This window comes from Lissotriton vulgaris, chromosome 11 (genome assembly GCF_964263255.1).
Source record: "Lissotriton vulgaris chromosome 11, aLisVul1.2, whole genome shotgun sequence".
Taxonomy (NCBI): domain Eukaryota; kingdom Metazoa; phylum Chordata; class Amphibia; order Caudata; family Salamandridae; genus Lissotriton; species Lissotriton vulgaris.
The window spans coordinates 592847589-592872751 of NC_141699.1; the positions used below are offsets into that span (position 1 = coordinate 592847589).

The 25163-nt window shown below is 43.8% G+C and overlaps 1 protein-coding gene across 1 annotated transcript in view; it reads right to left on the reverse strand.

Moving 5' to 3' along the window:
* The window catches only part of LOC147683193 (uncharacterized), a 502788-nt gene that overhangs the window by 455756 nt on the left and 21869 nt on the right, over positions 1 to 25163 (reverse strand). The window contains exon 2 of the mRNA XM_086942506.1: positions 15553 to 15661. Within this exon, the coding sequence (XP_086798632.1) occupies positions 15553 to 15640 (88 nt within the window). The 5' untranslated portion in view covers positions 15641 to 15661. The remainder of the gene's footprint in view (positions 1 to 15552; positions 15662 to 25163) is intronic.

Here is a 25163-nt window from a genome sequence, read left to right on the forward strand (position 1 = left end):
CCCCCTCTGCTTGGGACGACTCCTGGTGGCCGACCGCACTGGGAGAAGCTCCAACACCCACAAACCACGCAGGCAACCTAGGATTCATCCACGACTCCTCCCTCTCCATGTCGAAGCAGGTCAACGCCATCTCCTCCTCCTGCTACAACACCCTCCGCATGCTTCGCAGGATCTACAAGTGGATCCCAACCGAAATAAGAAGAACAGTGACCCAAGCCCTCGTCAGCAGCAGGCTAGACTACGGCAACGCACTCTACGCGGGAATCTCGGCCAAACACCTGCAACGACTACAACGCATTCAGAATGCCTTAGCTCGACTGATCCTTAACGTTCCCCGCCGCATCCACATCTCACCCCACCTCAGAGACCTGCACTGGCTCCCCATCAGCAAGAGGATCACCTTCAAACTCCTCACCCACGCACACAAAGCACTCCACAACACCGGACCAGCATACCTGAACGACAGACTCAACTTCTACACTCCCGCCCGCTAGCTCCGCTCCGCCAGCCTTGCCCTTGCCGCCGTCCCGCCCGTCCAACAAACGACCTCCGGCGGCAGATCCTTTCTCTTCCTCGCTGCAAAAACCTGGAACACCCTCCCCACCCATCTACGGCAGACACAGGACCTGCTCACCTTGAAAAGGCTCTTCAAGTCCTGGCTCTTCGAGCAGTAGCAGCACCCCCCCCCCCCCTCTCAGCGCCTTGAGACCCTCACGGGTAAGTAGCGCGCTTTACAAATTCACTGATTGATTGATTGAGTTTTATATAGCACAGGCCCAAAGGTGTCAGTGCGCTTTACAATAGAACCAAGTATAATCAGGGCCGTTGGAACTATGCAAGGTTTGCACATAATTATAGGTTTGCCACATTTACAACATAATTTATCATCTGTAGCATAATCTTCAGAGTTTACAAAAAAAAAATTGGTTTCTACCTCAAACGGATGATAAGACACTAAAAACGTGGCGTCATGGGTTCACGTGCAGTGAAAGGCCTTTTCAAAAAGTTGCACTGCTCATCTTTCGGTTGCTTTTTTTCTGTATGTGGTTGTTAAACTGGTACTAATGAGGTGAGATCTTTGCCCAGACAGTATTGCCATGTGTAAACATTACAAAACAATGAAGCAATAGTATCGAAAAATGTGCAGCATAATTTGCCTTTTCTTGTTGCCTAATTCAGTCACACCTGCTGCATAATTTGGTGCTCTTCTGCCATGTAATTCCAGTGGCCCTACGTATAATATATGTTGGGAGCCTGGTGTCACACAAATCATTCACTGTGTTAAGCACTGCAGATTGGTACACAGTGTTTTAAACCGGATATCTTTGTTTGCTTTGCCATCTGAATATGAACATCCTTAGTTTACCACAATATTGGACGTCATTTTAAAAAAACAAGCATTGAAATCCCAATAGCTTTCGATTTTGTATAGTGAAAAGGAAGATTTTTAACAAAATTCACTAATGCACAACACGTTAACAGCATTGGTTGCGCCAGTGGAATCTCCCCTAACACAGCGACAAATACAAGACCTCAAAAGCAGGAGGGACAGAGTCCAAGCAACACACATAAAATGGCACAACACAGGTAGCATGCTTACACGCACACATGCATGCACAGTAGGGCAAGATTTCCGTACACACGCAAAGAGCTGAAATGGTACAGGCATCCCTAGGCCATGCTTGCTTACCCATGGAGTACATGTATAACAGAAGATCAAAAGTGTTTCTCCAACTCTGCATCTCAGGTGCAGCAAGCAGTGGGCCGAAGAAGCTATGCGTGCTGAAATGTGGCATGCTGCAAAAGATAGGTGCAAACTCATGTGCAAGCCTGTCTCTTGCTCACTACCATATCCCTCAGATTGTGATGGAAATGGAGAGAATGAGAGGGAGAGTGGCAGGGAAACCCTACTGATGTCCTCTCTTGGTGGACCAGGGGAAAGGCTGGTCATTACTCAATCAGGCTAATGTTGGATGGGTCCGCTGCAAATACACACTGGGGAAGTAGCCTGCGGGTCTCAGCAGGTATCCTGCTATATTAGGGCTGCTTCATGGTAGATGTTCCATTTCTCCCTCTAAGCATCTCTCACGGTAAAAATTTGTTTGTATAGCTACATTGAGTAGGATGCCTTCTGGGCTGCAGTTCCTTTCCAAATTTACCTGTAAACACACCCTGTCCCCTTTCCCAAGGACAGAGCGACTGTCCCAGGCCAAATAACATATTAAGCAACATTTCATGTACTGATAACAGATGTTGTGTACACCAGAACCCCATGTAGTAGAATAGTGAGAAAATCTTTGACTGTATTTCATTGCAACTGGTGCTCCTTTGCTTGAATTTTATTGGCTAAGGGCATGCGAATCATGCAATGATGTAGTAAATGTATGAAGCTTTTGTCTAAAGTACTATAAAAGAGTGTGCTTTATGTATGTTAAGAGAGATCCTTTTCCACTTAGTGAAGGCAAATTTATGCTGGATTTTCATCCGTTTTTGCTGTATGCTTTATTGATGTGTATTCCTTTTTATGGCTCGCCCCTAGCAATGTAGTGCGCAGCACTGTCCGCACAGGCGAGAGCTCTTTTGTGGAGGGTTCCAAAACGGACCCTGGAATTGTACATGCTCGTGCGGGTGTGATTCCTTTTGGTCCACGGTATTGGTGTTTGTGGCCGCCTTTTTTAGAAATACAATTTAAACAATGAAATACTTGGTGTCCTTGTCACTTCAGCTTGTTAATTTTGAATGAACCATGCTATATTCCTTTCGTGATCGGGTTATTTATTCACCCTGGTTATTTTCATATTCTCATCTTTTTTTTGGTTAAAGGACTATGGCCTTCACACAGGGACACAAAAAGTTTTTGACATATACTGTACACATTCACATATATCACAAATATCACATATCACTACAAGACACAATATATTTTCACAAATAGATAAGACTGTTATGTTACTTCTTACAATATACCAACATTCAAACAAACCAATGAGTATTTATGTTTTCTTTACAAAAAGAAAATCCAGCCAACAGGATTTTATTTTTGGAAAGAAAAAAAAGAATGCTCCTTCGCTATGGGGGGGCATTGTTATGATTTTACTGTCCTCACCACCAGGTTTTGCCTAGGGTGAGAAACAGTAAAAAATGGCTCTATGTACCCCCATCTAAATTAGACAGGCGGACATGTAGCCATTTCTCCAATGGCTCTTAATCCACAGGCTCGTTGGAGGAGTTTGACCATGGCAGAGACATCTCTGCCGTGGCCACACTGATGGTCCCCAAAAATTAAATTGAGCGGGGTCACCACTATGTTGGTGGGTAGGGAAGTCTGTCACAGTTGCAATGGAGTTTCCTTAGTGCCAACATATAAATCGGGCCCTATATCATGTGATGGCCCAGTTTATGCATTCCTGTACTTTAATTATTTCAGTGATATTTTAAACTGAGATTCTTGTCTGTTGTTCTTGAATAAAAATACTTTAGTCTAGCCTTCTGTATTTCTACATTTAAAAATTGAGAGAGATGGGTCCAGCGGGGAGCACCATAGTCTGACAGGAACTATACCGCTCTCGATCCGATGGCAGTGTGTTCAATAAGGCAAAAATAGAGAGTGTGTTAGCACACTGACAGATGTTGTAACAGAGGATGGATCTGACTGGATCCGTCAAGTGCTAATTGAACCCATATAGGTAAAGTAGTCTTGGAACTGAGTACTGTACCTACATGGTATAGGTGGTGGAGCACTGAGATTCAAAATTCACCTAGCCCCAATCCTGATGCTGACCAGCGACGACCGTGAGGAGATGAGGTGACCGATGTGGTAACCCAAAGATGACAACATGAGCACCAATAGGGATTGCTATGTGTGCAGAGATGAGGGCAGAATAGAAGCGGTCAGCCTTAGGGTTGTCTTCCCCCAAACTTTTTGCCATAATCCTCCATATTTTTCAAATCTCATTTTTATTGGCCTTAGGACTCTGTGAACTTTACCATTTAACAAGTGGTAAACTGTGTATGTGTGCTCATTCCTTAACACATGGCAACAATGGCTTATCATCAATTGCCATATTTCATTTACTTATAAGTTACTGCTAAAGTGGTATTACCTGTACCCAGGGCATGTAAATGAAAAGCTACTAGTGGACCTGCAGCACTGATTGTGCCACCCATGTATGTAGCCCTTTAAACATGTTTTAGGTCTGCCATTACAGCCTGTGTGTACAGTTTGAATCTGCCAAAATAAACCTTTTGCCAGGCCAGGCCAGGCCCATACCTTCCTTTTTAATACATATAAGTCACCCATAGGACTCCCTGCCATCTGGACAGCCCAGAGGGTTATAGAGGGTTGTTATCCCTTTTATTCACTACTCAAGTGCACATCACACACCACACCATGTTTTCCCGGTCCTGATGAAGTGCCGTGGATCCCTGTGACAACACAGGCGCGAAACATGTTGACCTTCTAGATGCTTGATTCCGGTCCAGGAAAGACAAGGCTTGGCAGTTCGGGCTGGACTGTTCCCCTGAGGCACAGGGTCAAGACTGATTTGCACATGGCCATGTCTGAACTGGGGTGGCTTGGTGAGCAAAATAACGATGGATTAAACCCAGATCTGTGACTGGGGGTGAATGTTTTGCCATTGTGCAACATTCCGTCCATCATCTTGTGTGTTTTGCTTCTAGTTACCTGGGCACATTGTGCCTATTGGGGTCACATTTAACCTATGGGTTTTCTACTCTGACAGGGGTACTGTCACATTAAACACACCTTTTCTGGTAACCCGTAGTCAGTTTTAAACCATTGCATGCACTTCAACACCCTCCACATAAGACTCACCCCAAACACCTGCATGCATCAAATGGCAGTTCTCAAAAGATCTCTGCTTAAGTGGCCCTTTGGGGGACCCGTAGGGCATTGCAGCACCGGCCCGACGAGGAGCAAACGTCCGGTGATGAAGCATGACATTCTTCGGGTTGTGTGAGGGCAACAAGATGCAAGACTTGCTCTTCCCTCTTACTACTGGGTTCTAGACCTAGGATCACTTCCTCTCTTCTTCCCCCTTTCTTAGTGAGTGGGTGACACGCTGCACCTCTCCTCAGGAACAGTGCCCTCGTTTTGACTTCACAGTCAGGCGTCTTGCCAGGAAGAAATATGGCCTTAAACCCACAACGCCTCCATGGGGCACTGGGCAGGAGCGACACTATCAATGAGACCACAGCAATATTGTCCTTAGATACCCGTATGTTGTTCGATACAATCTGATGGCCATATTTGTTCGCAGTGCTGGAACGATTAGGATTTTGCTCAAAGTATATAATGTGGATCAGGCTGCTCTACACGAGTCCAATGGCTCAAATAGTGGTAAATGGGCACACCTCATGCCCCTTTTCCCTCAAACGAGGCATGCACCTGGTGTGCCCACTATCACCTCTGATTTTCGCACTAATGTTAGAACCCCTGGCAACATGGATAAGAGGTGATCCGTTGATCCGGGGACTGCGATGGACACAGGGTTGGGAAGAGAGAGACTCCCTATATGCGGATGACATTGTGCTACATATGGCCTCACCTTGCTCTTCCATAAACAGGATCATGCAAATATTCACTATCTTCCAGAAATATTCCTGATACAACATCAACCAGACTAAGTCGGTATTATTTATCCTCCAAAGACCCAAACCTAAACTGCCAGCTGATTGCACTGCGACGGTGACTGAGGAAAGATTCCCCTATCTAGGAATCTATGTCACTAGGGACCCTCAACTTTTACATACACACAACCTACTTGGCCCACTAAAGCACTTACAGAACGATCAACACTGCAAAATGTTACCGTTGACTTATGGGTTGCCGGGATTCCTATATGTCCTAGAAAATACACCCTTCCGTATCCAAGGTACATACTTTTTGCAGGTGGAGAGCGACCTGAGATCCTTGCTGCGCAACAATAAGCCTCAATGGATTGCTATGAGGAAATGGGTGAGGGGGTGGTACGATGGTGGCATAGCCCTCCCAGACATAAGACTATATTACTGAGCAGCGCAGCCTGCAGTGATTAACCAATGGGTATAGAGCTCACAAACTGACCCAGCATATCAAATGGATACATTTCTCATGGGCCCCAGAAGTTACAAACAGGCCCTATATATGATCAAACCACAGCAGTCATTGACAGGACCAACGTGACATTAAGTACATCTCTGGAATGCGGTGACAAACGGCTGGGATGGAGCAACAAAGTGACTCAGTCCACACCATTATGGGATGCAGAAAGGCTGGGAACAATGATCAAACAGCCAGGGTTTGATAAGTGGGACGTGATTGGTATCTCAAAAGTGGGTGACTTGTGGGTGAAGGGTAGGGTCAAAACGTTCGAGGAGATAAAGAAAGAATATGAAATAGCAAACTCAGAGACGTATAGATACCTACAAATCAGACATGCATTGCAGGCGGCCATTCCATCTGGCTCAAACATTCCAGAGTCATCCCCGTCAGGGTACAGGCTTCTCAATTACCAAAGAGACACCAAAATGATATCTATGACATATAAAAAAATTGCTCAATGCTATACCCACCTACTTATACAGCTACAAGAACAATGTCACGCTAATCTGGGAGAACTAAAAGATGAAGATCGGCTGGAAGCCCTGACTTCTCCCTGAGAAGTAGCCATAACCTCAATACTAAATTTGATCCAATTTCAAATCCTGCACAGATCATATTACTCCTGTAGCACCATGGTAATAATGAAACAGAAAGGGAACTCCACATGTGGATGGCACTGTATGGTTGAAGGTACATTCTATCACATACCATGGGAATGTTCAACCATTCAGAGATATTGGGGAGCAGTGGGGACACAGTTGTATAAGGTGGCTGGCAAGGAACTTCCACAGACACCCACTCTTTGCCTGCTCAATATATGGGGTCCATCGGATCTCACTAGTAAGGAGCACATCTTTGTCACCCTGGGTTTCACTATCACTAAGAGAAACATCGCTAGGAAGTGGGGATCAGAAGGAACACCCACACTATCAGATTGGGAGCAGGATATGGACTGGGCGATGGTGGCAGAAAAGTCATTGTATGAGGGCAGAGGATGCCCAAAGAAATGGGAAGAGATCTTGGGTAGTTGGAATACGCACAGAGGGCAGATCATTGCCCCACCATATCAAAAGTGTCAGAAGTCTCCAACTCTCCGCAGGGGCAGTATAGATGCTGATCCCAATCTCCCAACCTCCAGTGCCACCGCTAACTTAACAGTTTCACCAGAAGAAGGGAAAAGGGGAAGTGGATAAAAGAAGAGACACCTTGACACTGCTGACACCCTCTTGGCTGCTGGACTTCTGAGGAAGATACTCTGCAGTCTATTCTTCAGGGGGTGCCTAATACACAGATGGGAGAAAACATAAGACAACAACCCACCTTACTATACTGACTCTATGTAGTAATTAAAGCTTGTCCTACCAGTAGCTCTTTAGGTATTAGCTGCTCTTCTATATTAATTTTGGCGTTTGCAGGTAGTCTTTTAATCTGTAGAATAGAAGCCTTGTATTACCAAATATTCAAGTGATTAACTAAGGCTCTATTTGATTCTACTGCTTTCTCTCCTGTACCTGAAGATCTACGTGCAGTTGCTGGAATTGATTTCTTCTAAATTGAGTTCCAGAAAATGCTTTACCAGCGTCTTAAGCCAAGAAGAAGGAATCCTTCCGTAGCGCGCAAAACGGTGCAAGGAAGGGAAAAGAGGGAAAGGAAAGAAATAGGGAAAGTGCAAATGCCACAGGAAGGTAGGGGAATTTCAGTACAAACTTGTCTGTCTTACTTCAGTCCAAACTCCTCCGAAGAACTCTCCAAGTGTGTCGCAGTTCCAAACTGTTCTGCTGCTCAAGGAACTCTTCCTGACGTTGTTCTGTGGGGGCTCAGTCAGATACTATGCAGCTGAAGGATAGTTTATAAACATGTACTCCAACTGCACTGACAATCGGGGAAATGTTGCTGAGCAAACTAGTCACCTATTCTACTGAACAGTGACCGGTCTTAACTACTAGTTTCTCTCTTAACTGACTCGGGCTGTTCCTGACTGAGGAATTTCAATATCTAACTCTAAATTATTTGCCGACTCCCGTCTTGAATGAACGACGCGGAGCGGCGAAAACGAACTGTCTCAAAACTGCTTGCCGACTCCCGTCTTGAATACTGACGCGGAGCGGTGAAAATGAAATGTCTCTCAACTGCTTGCTAACTCCCGTCTTGAATTACTGACGCGGAGCGGCGAAAACGAGCTGTCTCTCCTCACGCAGAATAGTTGAAGTGCGCAGATGTATTTCAGCGCGACTGCCTCATTACCTAGACTGACTCTACTTGAGCGCTAAACGGCCAACGCGGCGGCCATCTTGAGTGAGTGAAGCTTTCTTGCTTACAGGATACCAAATGCATCCCAGACTAGATTTAACCCCAAATCGAGTCTTGAACCTTCTTTTACAGCTAATCACGGTGGCAAGACAGCGGTTCCTGACAGTACCCCCTCTCAAAGACCGATTTATCGGTCCGGGTTTGAATGGCTTCTGTGCATGAAATCTTTTTATCAATTGGGGTGCATGAATGTTGGACACTGGTTCCCATGATCTCTCTTCTGGACCATAACCCTTCCAATCAATCAAATACAGAAGTTTACCTCTCCTGAATTTAGAATCCAAAATGTCTTTTACTTCGTATTCTGCATGTCCCTAAATGTCTACTGGTCCTGGCGGTCTATTCCATCTCATATGTGGTTTAGTCTTTTTTAGTAGAGACACATAAAAAACTGGATGGATTCCCACTTTAGCTGGTAAATCTAATTTCACTGTGACAGGTCCCAAAACTTGCTTGATAGAATAAGGACCTACAAATCGAGGTTGAAACTTTCTATTACCCTTCAAATGTAAATTCTTAGTAGAAAGCCAAACCTGATCTCCTATCTTATAAGGAGGTGCCGCCCGACGGTGTCGGTCTGCATCTCTCTTATAAATCTCCTTTGCTGCAATTAAATTCTGTTCTGCTGATTTATGAAGGGCAGTTATATTTGTGATCAAAGTTTTTGCTGCCGGGACTTCTAAATCTTCTTGGGTGTGAAAGGGATTAGGATGGCGCCCAAAATTCAAGTAAAATGGAGAGTAACCAGTGGAAGCACTCTTCGCATTATTACAAGCAAATTCCGCCATCCACAATCTGTCTGACCAATCTCCACCCTGATCGATAAGGAACAACCGGAGGTACTCTTCCAATTCTTGGTTGAGTCTCTCCGTCTGACCATCAGACTCTGGATGGGAGCTTGTAGATAATCTTCTCTCAATTCCCAACCCTTTAAGGTAAGCCTGCCAGAAATGAGAAATAAACTGAGGACCTCGATCTGATACAATTACCTTGGGCACCCCATGAATCCGAACAATACTCTCTCCAAACACTCGTGCTAATTCTGGGGCCGAAGGAATACCAGACAGAGGAATAAAATGACTCATTTTAGTGAAAGTATCCACTATCACCAAAATGGTATCAAATCCTTTACTCAAGGGCAGATCCACAATTAGATCCAAAAAGATAGTATGCCAAGGGTGGGTAGGAGTAGGAAGAGGTTGCAACAATCCATGGGGAGCTTGTCTGTTAGGTTTACCCCTAGCACATAATTCACAAGATTGAACGTACTGCTTGACATGAGAGGATAACCCAGGCCACCAGAAATATCCCTGCACCAGATCCAGAGTCTTGGAAATTCCTTTATGACCAGCTAACGGATGATCGTGACAACATTGCAAAGCCTTCTGTTGAAGTGTTTCCGTAGGAAGATACAAGGCCTCTTTAAAATAAGGTAACTGCTGATGAATTCGCCTTTCATTACCTTGAAGAGCCCACTCTTGAATCTCTTTTAAGGACAGACTCTTGCGAACTTCTTCTTGAAAGTTATCCAGAAAAACAGTACACACAATCTGGGCTTCAGGAATGATCGGATGCAGTTCTACTGGATGCTCACAATCTTCAGTGTTCAAACGGGATAAGGCATCCGCCTTACCATTCTTTGGACCAGGTCGATAGGTAATCACAAAATCGAAATCTGCAAAATAAAGAGACCAGCGTAACTGTCTTGGAGTGAGAGTCTTGGCCGTCTTAAGGAACTGAAGATTCTTGTGATCGGAATAAACTGTGACAGTATGCTTCGCTCCCAACAAATAGTGTCGCCAGTCTTCGAAAGCATCTTTCACGGCCAAAAGTTCCTTTTCCGCGATTGTATAATTCAATTCTGCAGCTGTCAATTTTCTAGAGCGATAAGCCACTGGATGAAGCTGTCCAGTGCTACGATGTCTTTGTGAAAGAACCCCTCCTATGGCTTGGTCAGAGGCATCCGCCTCTACAAAGAAAGGTTCTTCGGGATCTGCATGTAGTAAGATGGGGGCAGTAACAAATCTGTTCTTAAGATCCTGAAAGGCCTTTTCCGCTTCTTTCGACCACTCGAACTTGACTCCTTTTCGTAAGAGACGAGTAATTGGTGCAATTAATTGGGAAAAACCTTGAATGAATCGTCTGTAGAAATTGGCAAACCCCAAAAACCTCTGAATGTCTTTAATGTTTTGAGGGGCTGGCCAGTCCTCCACCGCTTGCACCTTTCCCTGATCCATGGTAATTCCTTGGGAGGAAATGACAAATCCCAAAAATTCGACTCTTGTAGCATTAAAGACGCATTTTTCCAGTTTCACAAACAAACTATGCATCCTCAAACGCTCCAACATCATTCTGACATGTCGAGAATGATCTTGTGGATCTTTAGAGTAAATCAAGATGTTGTCCAAATAAATGATTGCTATCTTGTCAATCAAATCGCCCATCACATCGTTGATGAAGTGTTGAAATACTGCAGGCGCATTACACAATCCGAAGGGCATCACGCAATATTCAAAAAGTCCAAACTTAGTTTTAAATGCCGTCTTCCATTCGTGCCCCTCTTTCATGCGAACTAGGTGGTAAGCACCACGCAAATCAAGTTTAGTGAAGATCTGCGCCTCCTTGATTTGATCAAGGAGAACCGAAATCAGTGGCAGCGGATAACGATTCTTGATCGTCACCTGGTTAAGCGCGCGATAATCAATACAAGTCCTCAAACTCCCTTCCTGCTTCTTTGGTATAAAGAATAAAGGGGAGGAAACTGGAGACTGAGAAGGTCGAATAAAACCATTAGCCAGGTAGCGATCCAAATATTCCTTGAAATGATGGTTCTCTGCTTCTGTCAAGGCATAAATCCGACTGCATGGAAGAACTGCCCCAGGCTCAAGATCTATGGTACAGTCGTAAACACGATGAGGTGGTAAATTCTCAGCCTCTTGTTCACTGAAGACTGATGCCAAATCTTGATATTCCACAGGAATTTCTCCAGAATGGATGACTCCAATTGATTGACCCCCAAAGGAGAGTAAGGCCGCTAACGTAGGTTCCTCCAAACTTGCTTTCGAACCAAAACAATGTTCCTCACAATAACTGGACTGCATACAGACTGTGCGACTTTCCCAATCAATTGTTGGATTATGGGTGGTTAACCAAGGAAGCCCCAAAATTAACTGGATCTGTGGGGCATCTATGAGATTGAACTGTAAAAATTCCCGATGACCGTCGGATTTAATCAATTCAAGCTCTTCAGTATGGCTGGTGATGGGCCCTGAAGACAAGTTCGTTCCATCAACGGCGCGAACAGGTTCTTTCTTTTCCTTTGGTATGGCAAGAATTCCCATTCGACGAGCATACTTGATATCACAAAAATTGCCTGTAGCTCCCGAATCCAACATGATAGCCACTCCCGGAATCTGGTGTTCTCTAAACCTTATTGTCATGTGTAAGATCACATGTGGAATCATTGACTGTAAGGTGTTCAAAATCAAGTGAGCTTCAGGGGCCGTCTTATCTTCTTTTACCACCAGAGCGACTCCGTCTACTGATGGCTGGAACCGTTTCCCTTCACTGGGACCTTGGGTCACTTGGGGCATTCTCTAACAAAATGGCCAGAGCCTCCACAATACAGACATAACTTCTTTAACCGTCTCTGTTCCTTTTCTTCCTGACTCAAGGGACCCTTACTGCCCCAATCTGCATTGGTTCTGGGTCATTGTTTCCTGCGATTCCTTTCTCGGTCTTCATGCAATCAAAACGTGGAAACGTCAACCTCCAGTCTTTCTTCCGCTCACCTTTACGTTCAGAGTTTCAAAAATCCAACTCTAGCACCAAATCAACCAAGTCTGTGAAATGGGTCGGGCGGTTAGGGATCTGAGCTAAGGTATCCTTCAACTCATCTCGTAACCCACGATAAAAAAGAGCTGTTCGTTTTTCTTCAGGCCAATTGGTTTCTATGATGAGTTTGTTAAATTGAGTAAGATATGTAATTAGGTCCTTAGATCCTTGGCGAAGTTCTAGTAGCTCATTGTCTGTGGCCTGAGATATCCGTCTCCTGTCAAAGATTCTAAGAAATTCAACCTTAAACTTAGCGAAATCAGAAAGAATAGGATCATCTTCACTGACCAAAGGCATGGCCCAATTAGCTGCATCCCCAGGCAAATAAGATAAAATGAAGGCCACCCTGGACTGAGCATCTGGAAAGAGCGTTAGGCGGCACATGAAGTGCAAAGAACACTGTGTTAAAAAAAGCTGTGCTTTTTGCAGATCTCCTGAGAATCTTTCCGGGGCAGCCAACGGAATCAATGGGGAAACTGAATGGATTACCTGAGCTACGGACTTAGGATCAGTGCTGGGAAGATTGGTACTTGTAGTGGGGACACTCTGTACTGGGTTACCCATAGCTAAACCGTCTAGCTTCTGAGCTAATACTCTACTTTCCTGACGGGAGGCCACTAGTTCTTGTTTCAAATTTTTATTCTCCTCCCTCACCGCACCTATCTCTCTCTGAATCCCCTCTAATAAACTTCCCAAGACCTTGAGATCCAAACCCTCTGCCATACTGCCCAGGCGAAGAATGTTCGTGGGCACTTCAATCTGTCAGAAGTCTCCAACTCTCCGCAGGGGCAGTATAGATGCTGATCCCAATCTCCCAACCTCCAGTGCCACCGCTAACTTAACAGTTTCACCAGAAGAAGGGAAAAGGGGAAGTGAATAAAAGAAGAGACACCTTGACACTGCTGACACCCTCTTGGCTGCTGGACTTCTGAGGAAGATACTCTGCAGTCTATTCTTCAGGGGGTGCCTAATACACAGATGGGAGAAAACATAAGACAACAACCCACCTTACTATACTGACTCTATGTAGTAATTAAAACTTGTCCTACCAGTAGCTCTTTAGGTATTAGCTGCTCTTCTATATTAATTTTGGCGTTTGCAGGTAGCCTTTTAATCTGTAGAATAGAAGACTTGTATTACCAAATATTCAAGTGATTAACTAAGGCTCTATTTGATTCTACTGCTTTCTCTCCTGTACCTGAAGATCTACGTGCAGTTGCTGGAATTGATTTCTTCTAAATTGAGTTCCAGAAAATGCTTTACCAGCGTCTTAAGCCAAGAAGAAGGAATCCTTCCGTAGCGCGCAAAAAGGTGCAAGGAAGGGAAAAGAGGGAAAGTAAAGAAATAGGGAAAGAGCAAATGCCATAGGAAGGTAGGGGAATTTCAGTACAAACTTGTCTGTCTTACTTCAGTCCAAACTCCTCCGAAGAACTCTCCAAGTGTGTCGCAGTTCCAAACTGTTCTGCTGCTCAAGGAACTCTTCCTGACGTTGTTCTGTGGGGGCTCAGTCAGATACTATGCAGCTGAAGGATAGTTTATAAACATGTACTCCAACTGCACTGACAAGCGGGGAAATGTTGCTGAGCAAACTAGTCACCTATTCTACTGAACAGTGACCGTTCTTAACTACTAGTTTCTCTCTTAACTGACTCGGGCTGTTCCTGACTGAGGAATTTCAATATCTAACTCTAAATTATTTGCCGACTCCCGTCTTGAATGAACGACGCGGAGCGGCGAAAACGAACTGTCTCAAAACTGCTTGCCAACTCCCGTCTTGAATACTGACGCGGAGCGGTGAAAATGAAATGTCTCTCAACTGCTTGCCGACTCCCGTCTTGAATTACTGACGCGGAGCGGCGAAAACGAGCTGTCTCTCCCCACGCAGAATAGTTGAAGTGCGCAGATGTATTTCAGCGCGACTGCCTCATTACCTAGACTGACTCTACTTGAGCGCTAAACGGCAAACGCGGCGGCCATCTTGAGTGAGTGAAGTTTTCTTGCTTACAGGATACCAAATGCATCCCGGACTAGATTTAACCCCAAATCGAGTCTTGAACCTTCTTTTACAGCTAATCACGGTGGCAAGACAGCGGTTCCTGACAAAAAGCTATTAAGACCATGGAAAAAGAAGTAACAAAAGAGACATAACGAATTTGTAATAAGGATTAAACATATAAAGAAAACTATTGAGGTTGCATGTACGTTGGTGCTGTGAAGTTAAGATGTCAAAGGCTGTCATTACTAAATGTGTATCGTTTCTATCAATAAAAAGCTATTTAAAAAAAAGAAAGATACAAAGGAAGTTTTCAATACATTTATTAAAACAATCGTAATCCTGAATAGAGAGCATGAGCTGCGGTTATTAGGCAGATAAAACCAAGAAAAGTAACCAGCATTGTGAACATTGTGAAAAGAATATCCAACCATGGCAATTTGATTTCTAAATATCTATCTTTCCCTACCTAGCAGTACCTCTACTATGAGAGCTCAGTGGGTGTACCCTATGCCCAATCTCTTAGGTTAGCCTGAGACCCTATAACTGGATGACTTGGCTGGAGTTGGATTGGCAATCCCTCTCTGCAGGATCAGGAAGGAAGATCAGTGTTAGCAGAGCTGCATGTCAAATACAGCATTCAATTCAGGAACATGAGGGCCGGAGTGGCCCCACTGACCCACAAAGGGACAGTGCACTGTTTATATAATAAAACTACTGTGTTAGAGGTATATTTCTGATGTATTGATGTGTCTAGATGTTAGAACCTGTCAAAGCAAACAGCAAGATATCTTGTTCTGTGTTCCTAGCCTTGAACAAAGAGTACAGATTATGAAGCAGGAAAGGCTTTCTAAAAACTAGCAACATGTACAGTGTTTCATAGACTCATTTCATGAAAATCAAATATGCAAAAGGTAACAGGACTAAAACAAAGTCTGCTAAAATCTGTAAAGTGCTAACTAAAATGGAGAACCAACGTGGGTCTACAGGATCCTCACTTTAGCTTCAGTATACAAAAGACCGAAGGCATTGTGATGGGTCATCTGTTAATTGTCATGGTGCACCATTCCATTGAGATGTGTATATATATACACACACACACATACATAACATATATATATATACATATACATATACATATACATATATATATATATATATATATATAAATATATATATATATATATATGTGTGTGTGTGTGTGTGTGTGAGTGTAACAGCAATGAATACTTTGTTCACACAGAGCACTCTTGGAGGTTTAGAAAGAAATGGTCTTATAGTGCGCATGGAAGGCTTATGTTTGCATACACACCTGTTTGCTGACCGTAGGCTCCTGGCACATGGGCTACCAAAATGGAGGACATAACGAGCAGGAACTTAACTAGACCGTCCGACTCCATTCACAGGCAGGATGACAACTACTGCAAAAGAACAGATGAAGTGGTGAGGAGGCAGCGTGTACTGTACAAAGTCAACGTCACACTCAATATCATCAGTCTCCGAATGAACATTAAACATGCACTCAACGTCCACACCCCTGTGCGGCTTCTAGCACATCTGAGGGCATCCAGAGAATATTGCTTTGGTGTGAAGTGTGAGCAGCAAGCATCAGTGGGCGTGGTCAGCAGCAGTAGCACTTATGCAGGCTGTCAGATGTAATGTGAAGAGCTAGCACTGGGGTAAAATATGAACAGCAGGAACTGTGGCAAATATGTGCTAGTGAACATTTGGAGGAGTCAACACCAGTGTGTAGGATTCAGGAGTTTGCGCTGGAAGGCAGTGTTAGAGCTTGGCATGGGTGGATGGGTTGGGGGTGAGAGGAACTAAATCTAATGAACAGTGGATGAGCTGGCACTGGTGGGCAGTGTTAGATAATTTCCCTGCTATGGAGTACTCCTTTGCTCAATTCTTGCACTACATTTATAACCAGCATTAGGACATCCCAAGAAATGTAATGCCATGGCTAACATTTTGCAAGTCAGCTATATGCTGAATGTAGCGGTGGTCAGGCTCTTCCTCAAACAAACTCCTGGGTTAAGGCTCCCCAAGAGAAAGGAAAGTCGGTGCGCATAAACCTGCAGAATCTGCCTGCTGAGAGTGTGAGGTTAAACTCCCTATACCCGGCCTTTGTTGAAGGCACTTTAAGGAGCCGCATCCCTCCTAACATCCATGCATGCATGGGCACTCCTTCCAAAGGGTTCCACCAAGTACAGCTATAAAGTTTAACCCAACATTTATGGAAAGAAAATAACACACCTCCCAGAAGCACAACCTTCTTTCTGTACCCCTGCGCGACCTCTTAGTATACTTCTGATGTGCCAGTCAGTAGTGGGTGATGTAATTGAGAGGATGCTGCCGCTTGCCCCAACCCCATTACCCTAAGAGGAGTAAGGAAATGCTCATCGATAGCCGAGTTACTGACATGAAAGATACTGCTGTTCAGTTGTCCATTGGAAAGTACCATCCAGTGTTTGACCATTTTGCCATTAGACAGTGTGCACTGGCAATTCGATTCTAGTAGTGAAAGATGTTACCTAGCCACCTGGAAGCACTTTGTGGTAGTATTCATATATTTAGGTGCTTGTAAGTAAGGGTACGAGCTTTGGAAAACGTATTTTAAAAGTCACTCACGGCGCACAGAAGGAGATTCACTTTTCTGTTTGCATTGCTGCTGAAAGTAGACGGCTGTTTACAAAGTTTTAGGCGGATACATCTGTTCACTTCTCCATTTTCAGACAAAGGCCATCACTGTAGGATCTATGACTCATCTTTTCTAGCGGGTCCACAAGAGGTGGATGGCAAGTCTGTTTTGCTCACTTCTTGATTAGGGCACTCTTGCCTAAGTGTTCTGTGGCTGGGAGGCCAAATTGACTAGTAGTTCAGCAGGAAGATAATCATCAATATCAGACGGCACCCCTTTCCATACCCCTCCTCCCAGACTTACATGAGCCACTAATGCCAGATAAAGGCACTTCCACTAGGTTAGTTGTGAAAGTCTATCTGGGGGTACTACATCTGCACACTAATTTAGCTTTTTTCCCACATTGGGGTTCAAGGACAGGCTCTGACCTAGTTAAAATCCTTGCTTGAACATGGAGAACAAGCTGTGTGACTCTAGCCATTCTTCTCAGAAGCTAAAACCATTAAATATGGAGTGCCTCAGTGCTCAGCCCTGAGCATCATTCTAATTAATGTGTATATGACACTTTTGCCGTATCTTATTGAAACCTTTGATTTTCAGGTAGTCTTTTACGCAAACGATACCCAACTGCTGCTGACATATAACAAGACCGATGACAAGGCCAAATCAAAATTCTCGGCTTGTATCACAGCAGTAAGGGTCTGGCTCAATTCCATCTCTCTGCAATGCAATCCCTACAAAACTGAGATCCTACTATTCGGAACGGACCCTCTAGCCAATTGGTTAGGGCCTGGCCATCCAGTAGTGAGTCCCCCCTACCCCCCACTGAAATGGCTAGAAATATAGGGGTATGTTACAAAGAAGAAAGAAGCATAGACCAGGTGAAGTAGATAATAAGATCTCTACTTTATTCTTAAGATCTCTTCAAAGTTACAGGTGACCAGATGTAGTTAGATCCATTAAAGTGCCCCACCAGGAGCAGGCTCTCCACTGCTCAGCCCATCCACACCAACTGACTCACTCTTCCAATCCAAACACAATTAACATTCCATCTGACCTCATCACTGGCTGAGCAGCAGGGAGAGAACTTCTGTAGGGAGGGTGCATTAAGTAAAAGGTACATTACAACAGGGTACTAATGGATACTCAGCTATCATTCAAACCTCAGCTCAGAGCAGTAATAAAAAATGCCTGTTGGATCTTGAGAATGCTGAGAAAGTTCCTCAAATTCCTCCCTTAGGATGCTCAAAAGATTCTTGTGCAGGCACTGATCCTGTCCAGATTGGACTACGCAAATGTCCTGTACATAGGCCTCCCAGATTATATGACTCATAGACTATAAAAAATCCAAAATATGGCCATCCGATTGCTTTTTAAACTCCCCAAACACACTCCTCTTACTCATTATCCCAAACAACTGCACTGGCTACCAGTGAAAAAAAGAGTAATTTTCAAGGCACTAATGATAGCCCACTATGCTTTCTTTAAAACCAGCCCCCACTACCTTCAAAAGAGGCATTTTAGATACTGCCTTCAAAGAGCCCTTCTCTCACAATCAGCACATTTGCTAGTCACTCGCACCACAAAAAAGAAAACGTGGGGTGGATCTGCATGTTCAGTCCTGGTGGCTAGGTACTGGAACAATCTTCCACTTCCCTTCAAATGCATTGTTGATAAAAAAATATCCCGCAAACAAATAAAAACCTACCTATTCCAGGAATGAATGCTGTGCTCCTTATTGGGCATTTAAGCGTAGCGCTGGGACACTCTCACAGTAGCTGTGAGCTCTACAATTCCTACCATTCATTCATTAGGAGGGCTAGAATTTAATCAATTTTACCTGGACACTTAGGTAAGTAGACAGGACGATGGCTGGCACATGGTACTGAACATGCCTTTAACTGTTGGCACTCTTCAAGATCACAAGGTGACTATTTTACCTTGCATTCTATGATATTTCCTCTGACTTGATTGTCAGTACAAGTGCACTATTGCAGGAGCCAGCTTCAAAGGTGATGGTTTTTCTGCATGGCTGAAGTGGTATGTACTTATACAGAGTCTCTTTTACAGGATGATACTTTGTTACACCTTAATTTGGATGATTGAAACATTGAAGTCCCAATAAAGGTAAACCCCATAGAGATTTAATACTAGAATCTCAGGAAGGGGCCCCTTGTAGCTATAAACCTGCCTCGCACCGCTGTCCTTTTTACTGCATATTCCATGCAACAGCCAGGGCTTGTTTTGGTGTGCCTGTATGAACACATTTGCCTAGATGTACTCCTACTTAATAGACAATGCTTTCCCTAAGTTTTACTGTTTACTGATATTTTGAAAACAACTGTATGTGACATCAATATGCAAAGAAGTTTCTACTTTTCCATACACTGTTTGTAGTGGGTGCTCTCTCTCTTGAGTCTCACAAGCAGAGGGTGCTATAGTCTGAGGGGTTGGAGATTGTAAGAACTTGGGTCATTAGTTGAGGGGGTGAGTATCTAACCTCAAAAAAGGTCACGTCCTCAGGGCTTGTCTCAGACAGCAGATTCTGCCCTCCATTGATCTTCCATCTGTGGAAGATCAGACTTCAAAGAGAGTAGCATTCAAAGATGGTAGGCCTCTTTGAAGTTAATCAAGTTCCTTGGCCCATCCTAAAGGCCATTCTGCCAAGGACACAACAACACCTCCCCACACCCAAGCCTTTTTGTCCATGTCCTGGGAAGAAGGTCACACCTCGTTCGCACCTCTTTAAATGCTAATTACTGGCTGGCAGAAGTGGATAAGCAAAATGCAGATTAGGGTCTGGAGACTTAAGTGGATGCGTGGAGATGCCACATTTATGCCTGGCATGAGAGGATGGGTGGTAACACCCCCTGGGGATGTCCTAACTAGTGGGGTGAAGGTTCTTGGAAATAACCCTACCCACTTTGGGCATCTTGAAGATGACAAACGTGTTTGGAAATACTAAACTTGGGTTCTGGGGAATGGATGTGTATGTGGGGAGTGTACTATGGTAATCCTAGTGTCCTCCCACATCAAAAACTAAAATCCAGTTTAAGGCAGGTCCTGTACCCACAACAATCTGAGACAGAATCTGGACGAACACAAGCTGGGTTTTCAGCAAACAGACAGTAGATACAGAAGATCTGTTCATGCATCCTGTTTTTCTCCTTTGAATGTGCCACAAGTGTCAATGAAAAACCTCAGCAGACCAGTCATGCAGATTTTGACACTCCAGCAGGACCTGACACTGTGATATCAACAAGAGGCCCACTGTCATTTTATTTTTTATTTATTTATTTTAAAGGTTTTATATATCGCTGGCTAGACCAAGAGGTATCAGAGCGCTTTGCATGAGCATCAGATCATAGTTACAGGTTACATCGTTACAAAGGTTACACAGTTATCAGAGCATGGCAAAATAGTAATTTGTAAGGTCGATAAACAATAAGCACAAATACGTAAGAGGAAAAGCTGGCAAGGGGAAAGCTTCAGGGGAAGGGGGAAGGAGCTGGGAAGTAGACAGGTAATGAAGGCGGAAAAGAGAAGGGGAGGGTGAAGGACATCGCATGGAAAGAGGAGGGGAAGGGCGACGGAGACACAAACCGGTAGACGAGTCAAAGTAACGTCCAAAGTCCAGTAAGCTGTGATCCCAGGGGAAGTGGTATCACTTCCCTATCTCTGTTGCGAGAGGCTCCCTTTACCCAGTGGACTCTCTCAGGGGGGTCTCTGAGACTCCAAGGCTTACATACTGGATCCTTCCTCAAAAAGGGGAGAGGGAGTGCTTTGGCAAGGGGTGCCATACCATACCTCAGCTGTGTGTGGTTCCCTAGGCGCAGTGGACTCTCTCAGCGGGTACACTGAGACTCCTGAGTATATATATTGGATCTTTCCCCAACAAGGGGAGAAGGAGTGCTTAGTCAAAGGGCACAAAGGACAGTGGGCAAGGCAGACTAGCAGGCAAGATGAGAGATTCAGGAGAGAGTGGATAGGAGCTAGGAGCTGGGGAGGTATACAAAGGGAGAAAGAGTACTAAATGGGAACATATTTAATTAATGAGTTATTATATAGCGCTGGCTAGACCCAATGGAATCAGAGCGCTTTACATGAGGGACAATAATGTTGCAAATTACATCAGTTAAAAATTACATCAGTATCAAGAAAAGAATTTAAAGAACATAGGTAGGCTGTGGGGTTTTAGGTTTAAACCTATAATAACTGATAAAACCCCACTGACAGAGAAATAGCCCTCACCAGTGAAAACATATAAACACTGAAAAAACACCTGCACAACCACAAACTAAATGTCATTCAAAAAAAGGAAAAAGAGAGTGAAAGAGTCATTTATTTTCGTCCTGACAGGGCCAATACAATGTAACGTTATACAAGCTAGCAGTAACAAAGCCTGGGCTAACATTATTCTGCTTGAGTTTTGTTGTTTAGGGATGCCACTAAAACATTGTTTCTTCATACTTTAGCTTTTTTCAGTTTTGTGGTCTTTGGTCTAAAGATGCAGGGTTTAGAAGCATGTTTTAGGTCTCATTTAATTATTTTATAAATTGTAGAGAATCAGGAAATATCAAAATCACATTTGATATTTTGGCTGCGTTTGATTCTTTCACTGATCGGTAAAATGGCTTATTTCATAAGAATCTTTCCTAATATGTGTAATCACATTTACCCACAGAGAATGGGTAAAAACCCTTAATACAGCAGCCCACAGTTTCTAGTGGGTCAGTATTGACAGTAGGTGAATTGCCAACACCTCAGGCTTTAAACATTTAACACAAGGTATAGTGACAAGTATATGTATAAAGAATGCTATCACCAAGCACCTGGGATAGTGATGAAAACATGACACCAGACTTGTGGAAAACATGGAGTGTCACTTGCAAAGCTCTGCAAAAAATGTTCTTTCCAAGTTCAACAAAGATTGGAGTGATATTGTTTGTATTTGCAGTGATTCAGCTACATGTATGAAAAAGTTATGTGATGACCTGTCAAAATTGATACCTGAGCTGAAGTGATTCCCAGTAGGAGATCCTTGCCACTTGTTAGATGGTATGTTGAAAGCATCTTTGCAATCTTCAGGGTTAATGAGCGATGCTATTGACTTTTTAGTCCATTCTGGTGCACGGTTTCCTTATGCACCAGAACTAAAACGCAAATGTTCATAATTTTGTGTTTTGTGTGGCATCAAAGAAAGAGTCATCTCAACTGTCTCCCTTAGCTGATGGTTCTCACTCCAAGGGGTTATGAATGCTATATTATGATTGTGGCAAGCGTTTACAGAATGTTTGCTGAGTGATGGTGCCAAAGGCAAGAAATGTGAGGATCTTTGGTTGCATAAAGATAGTGATTTGAAAAAAGTGCACTCAACGGCATTATTAGATTTTACAGGAAAACATAACTTCTGTAGTGGACATAATAAAAAAACTAGAGTTTGAAAAAAACCCTTGTCTGCCAAGTGTTCAGCATAATTGGTGTAGATGTGAAACCTCTCCTTGAGAGTAGGATGGGCGACACCTTTAGTGACTTTGGCACTGCAACCAGTATTGGCAGGGAAAGCTATGTCAGCGGCCAGAGTTAGCAAATTGTGTACTGGCTGTTTTGGAGTTGCCTGTCTCAAGTGCTAAGGTTGGGAGGGTCTTTTCACAGAAGTTTACAAGGGAAGGAAAGGGCGAGCGCACATGACCAAGACTCAATGAAGAAGTATTGTTTGGTGTGTTACAATAAGTTTAATTTGCAAAACTCTATTTGGAGCTCATATATACTATACGTACCTTGTCTATATATCATGTTCTATAAGTGCAGAAAGCAAGCAATAATAAAAGCAAAACGTTCCATAAACACCGGAAAAACACTTTTTCTGTAGTTTTTAGTGGCGCGAAAATGTGTAACCACTGACAACAACTGTTTTTTAAGGTATTGAAAACACTGAAAAAACCCCACCAGAATTTACCAAAAATAGAAACTGAAAACAGGAAAGCCTAAACACAGGGGACAAGGTGAACGGAGCAGGAAGGGTAAGGGGATAGGGTAAAGGGGTAGGAGGAAAACAGGACGTAGAGACGAGGGGAAAATATGCCCAAGGTCGGGCTGGGTAGGTGACGTCAGGGAGGGGGAGTCCACAACCTATCTCTTCTTTAGCTATATGGTAGCTCTACCAGGCATCAGCCAAATCGCTAGGTCTCCACAGTCTGGGGTAAGTTCCGCCGGTTCCAAGTTCTGATGTGTAGGCAAGTTAGGAGATAGGTTCAAGGTCTGGTCTATGTCCAATTGTTGTCCCAGGGAAGTAAAACAACGTGTAGGGGACCAAAATAACAGATCCAGCGTGCACACACTATCACACGCACAGACATGCACAAGCACCCACCAATGAGAGCACACACTCTCCAATGCACACTGACGCACACAGACAAGCACATAGCCAGAAACATCCAAGAACACAAACACACATAAAATCCCATGCTCTAATGCAAACACACCCATATACATGCACACGCAAACACCATCACATGCACAGACATGCACAATCACACACAAATACACTCACTCTCATATAGACACAGACACGCACAAACGCACATACAGAAACTATCAAGAACACAAGCACACATATAATCACATGCTCCAGAACAAAAATACCCAAGGACTTACACACAAATACATGCACACACACACCATCACATGCACAGACATGCACAAGCAGACAACAAATGTGCGCACACACTCTCATACGCGAACAAAAGAAGGGTGTCAGACTGGTTGTTGGCTAATTCTGTGACAGGGTAGGTCTCTTTAAATGTAATCAAAGCAAAAAACACCTTACCACACTCAAGGACTTTTGTCCCTGTCCTGGGAAGAAGTTCACACCTCATTCACATCTATTCAAACTGGCTGGCAGAAGTGGGAGAGCAAAATACAGACTAGCTCCTGAGGACTTCAGGCAGGCCAACTTTCTAAAAGTACCTTTTTCTTAATAGTGATACAAAAGTCGATTTTACCATTAAATTGGGCTGTGAATACCTATTAAAAGGAGTTCTTGAATTCTTTTTCTAGCAGCTTCCAAACCAAAGTTAACAATATTAGCTGTTAACCCTGTGTTTTCCTATGGAGCCACCAGCCTTGATACAGTGAAAATAGCGTTGGGCCTTTTTCCCCTGTAAGGACATGTGGAACAGTAAACGTTTACATTTCTTACTTTTAAATACCATGCACCCTGCCTAAGGGTTATGGTATTAGGACTGCTTAGGGGTACATAAATAATATTTAAAAGGAAGGTTTGGGGCCTGTCAACTGGGGTTATCTTAATAGGTCGAATTTGCAGTTTAAAACTGTAGAGCCAGGCTACAGAGGGCAGTCCTGCAGTCAGGATTACACTGTCACTGTAGTGGGTGTGACAATGGGTGCTGCAGCCTACTTGTGACATTTAAGTTACAGGCCCTGGGACACTTTGGTACCATATATTAAGGTCCTTTAGGTAGGTTAAATATGCCAATTAGGAGTATCCCAGTTTTACCATGTTGAAAGGGGAAGCACAAGCACTTTATCATTGGTTAGAAGGGGTAAAGTAGGTAAAGTGCAGAGTTCCACAGTCAGTAAAAATATGGGGTCCAGACAGATGACAAGAGAGGATAAAACATTTTTAAAAAGAAAACCTACCTTGCGCTCGCCGCCATCGCACCCCCTGAACCCCCAGCTACGCCACTGACTTGACCCAAAGGTTTTTCTTGAGCAGAGTTCACATTAGCAACAGGAGTAATAGGCTAAATGTTCTCTTGCTACAGGACAATAAAGTCAAAACTTTGATGAGCTGACATACTCCTTGCTCGATTTAGCCAGGACAGTTATCACCAATGGCAGATCTATCTCTCTTTTGTTATAGACACCACTGCTATGCCTTACTCTGCGGATCGCTTCCCGGACAGGAGAGTACCCATTAGTCTCATTTTTCCCTCTACTGGTCTACTTGTATGTTCTCTTTTTCCATCTCTCTACATTCATTCACCTGCCCCATGGCTCTCATAGGTAAGCCCCTACATGAAAACCCTGCCACCGCTGACACAGGTTGGGGGTGTAAGATCTGCCCCTTGAAAAGCACCCCTCAGTGATAATCCATGACAGAAATCTAGTATACATCCATCAAAGACATTACTGTGGCATATCACAGTCTCAAAGTGTCCCAGCCATCCGACATTCACACATCCATTTGCTGGGGAATGGGCATGTCTAGCAAACTTGAAGATGCATATACAACTTGGTAAAGCTCCAAAGGCCTATTC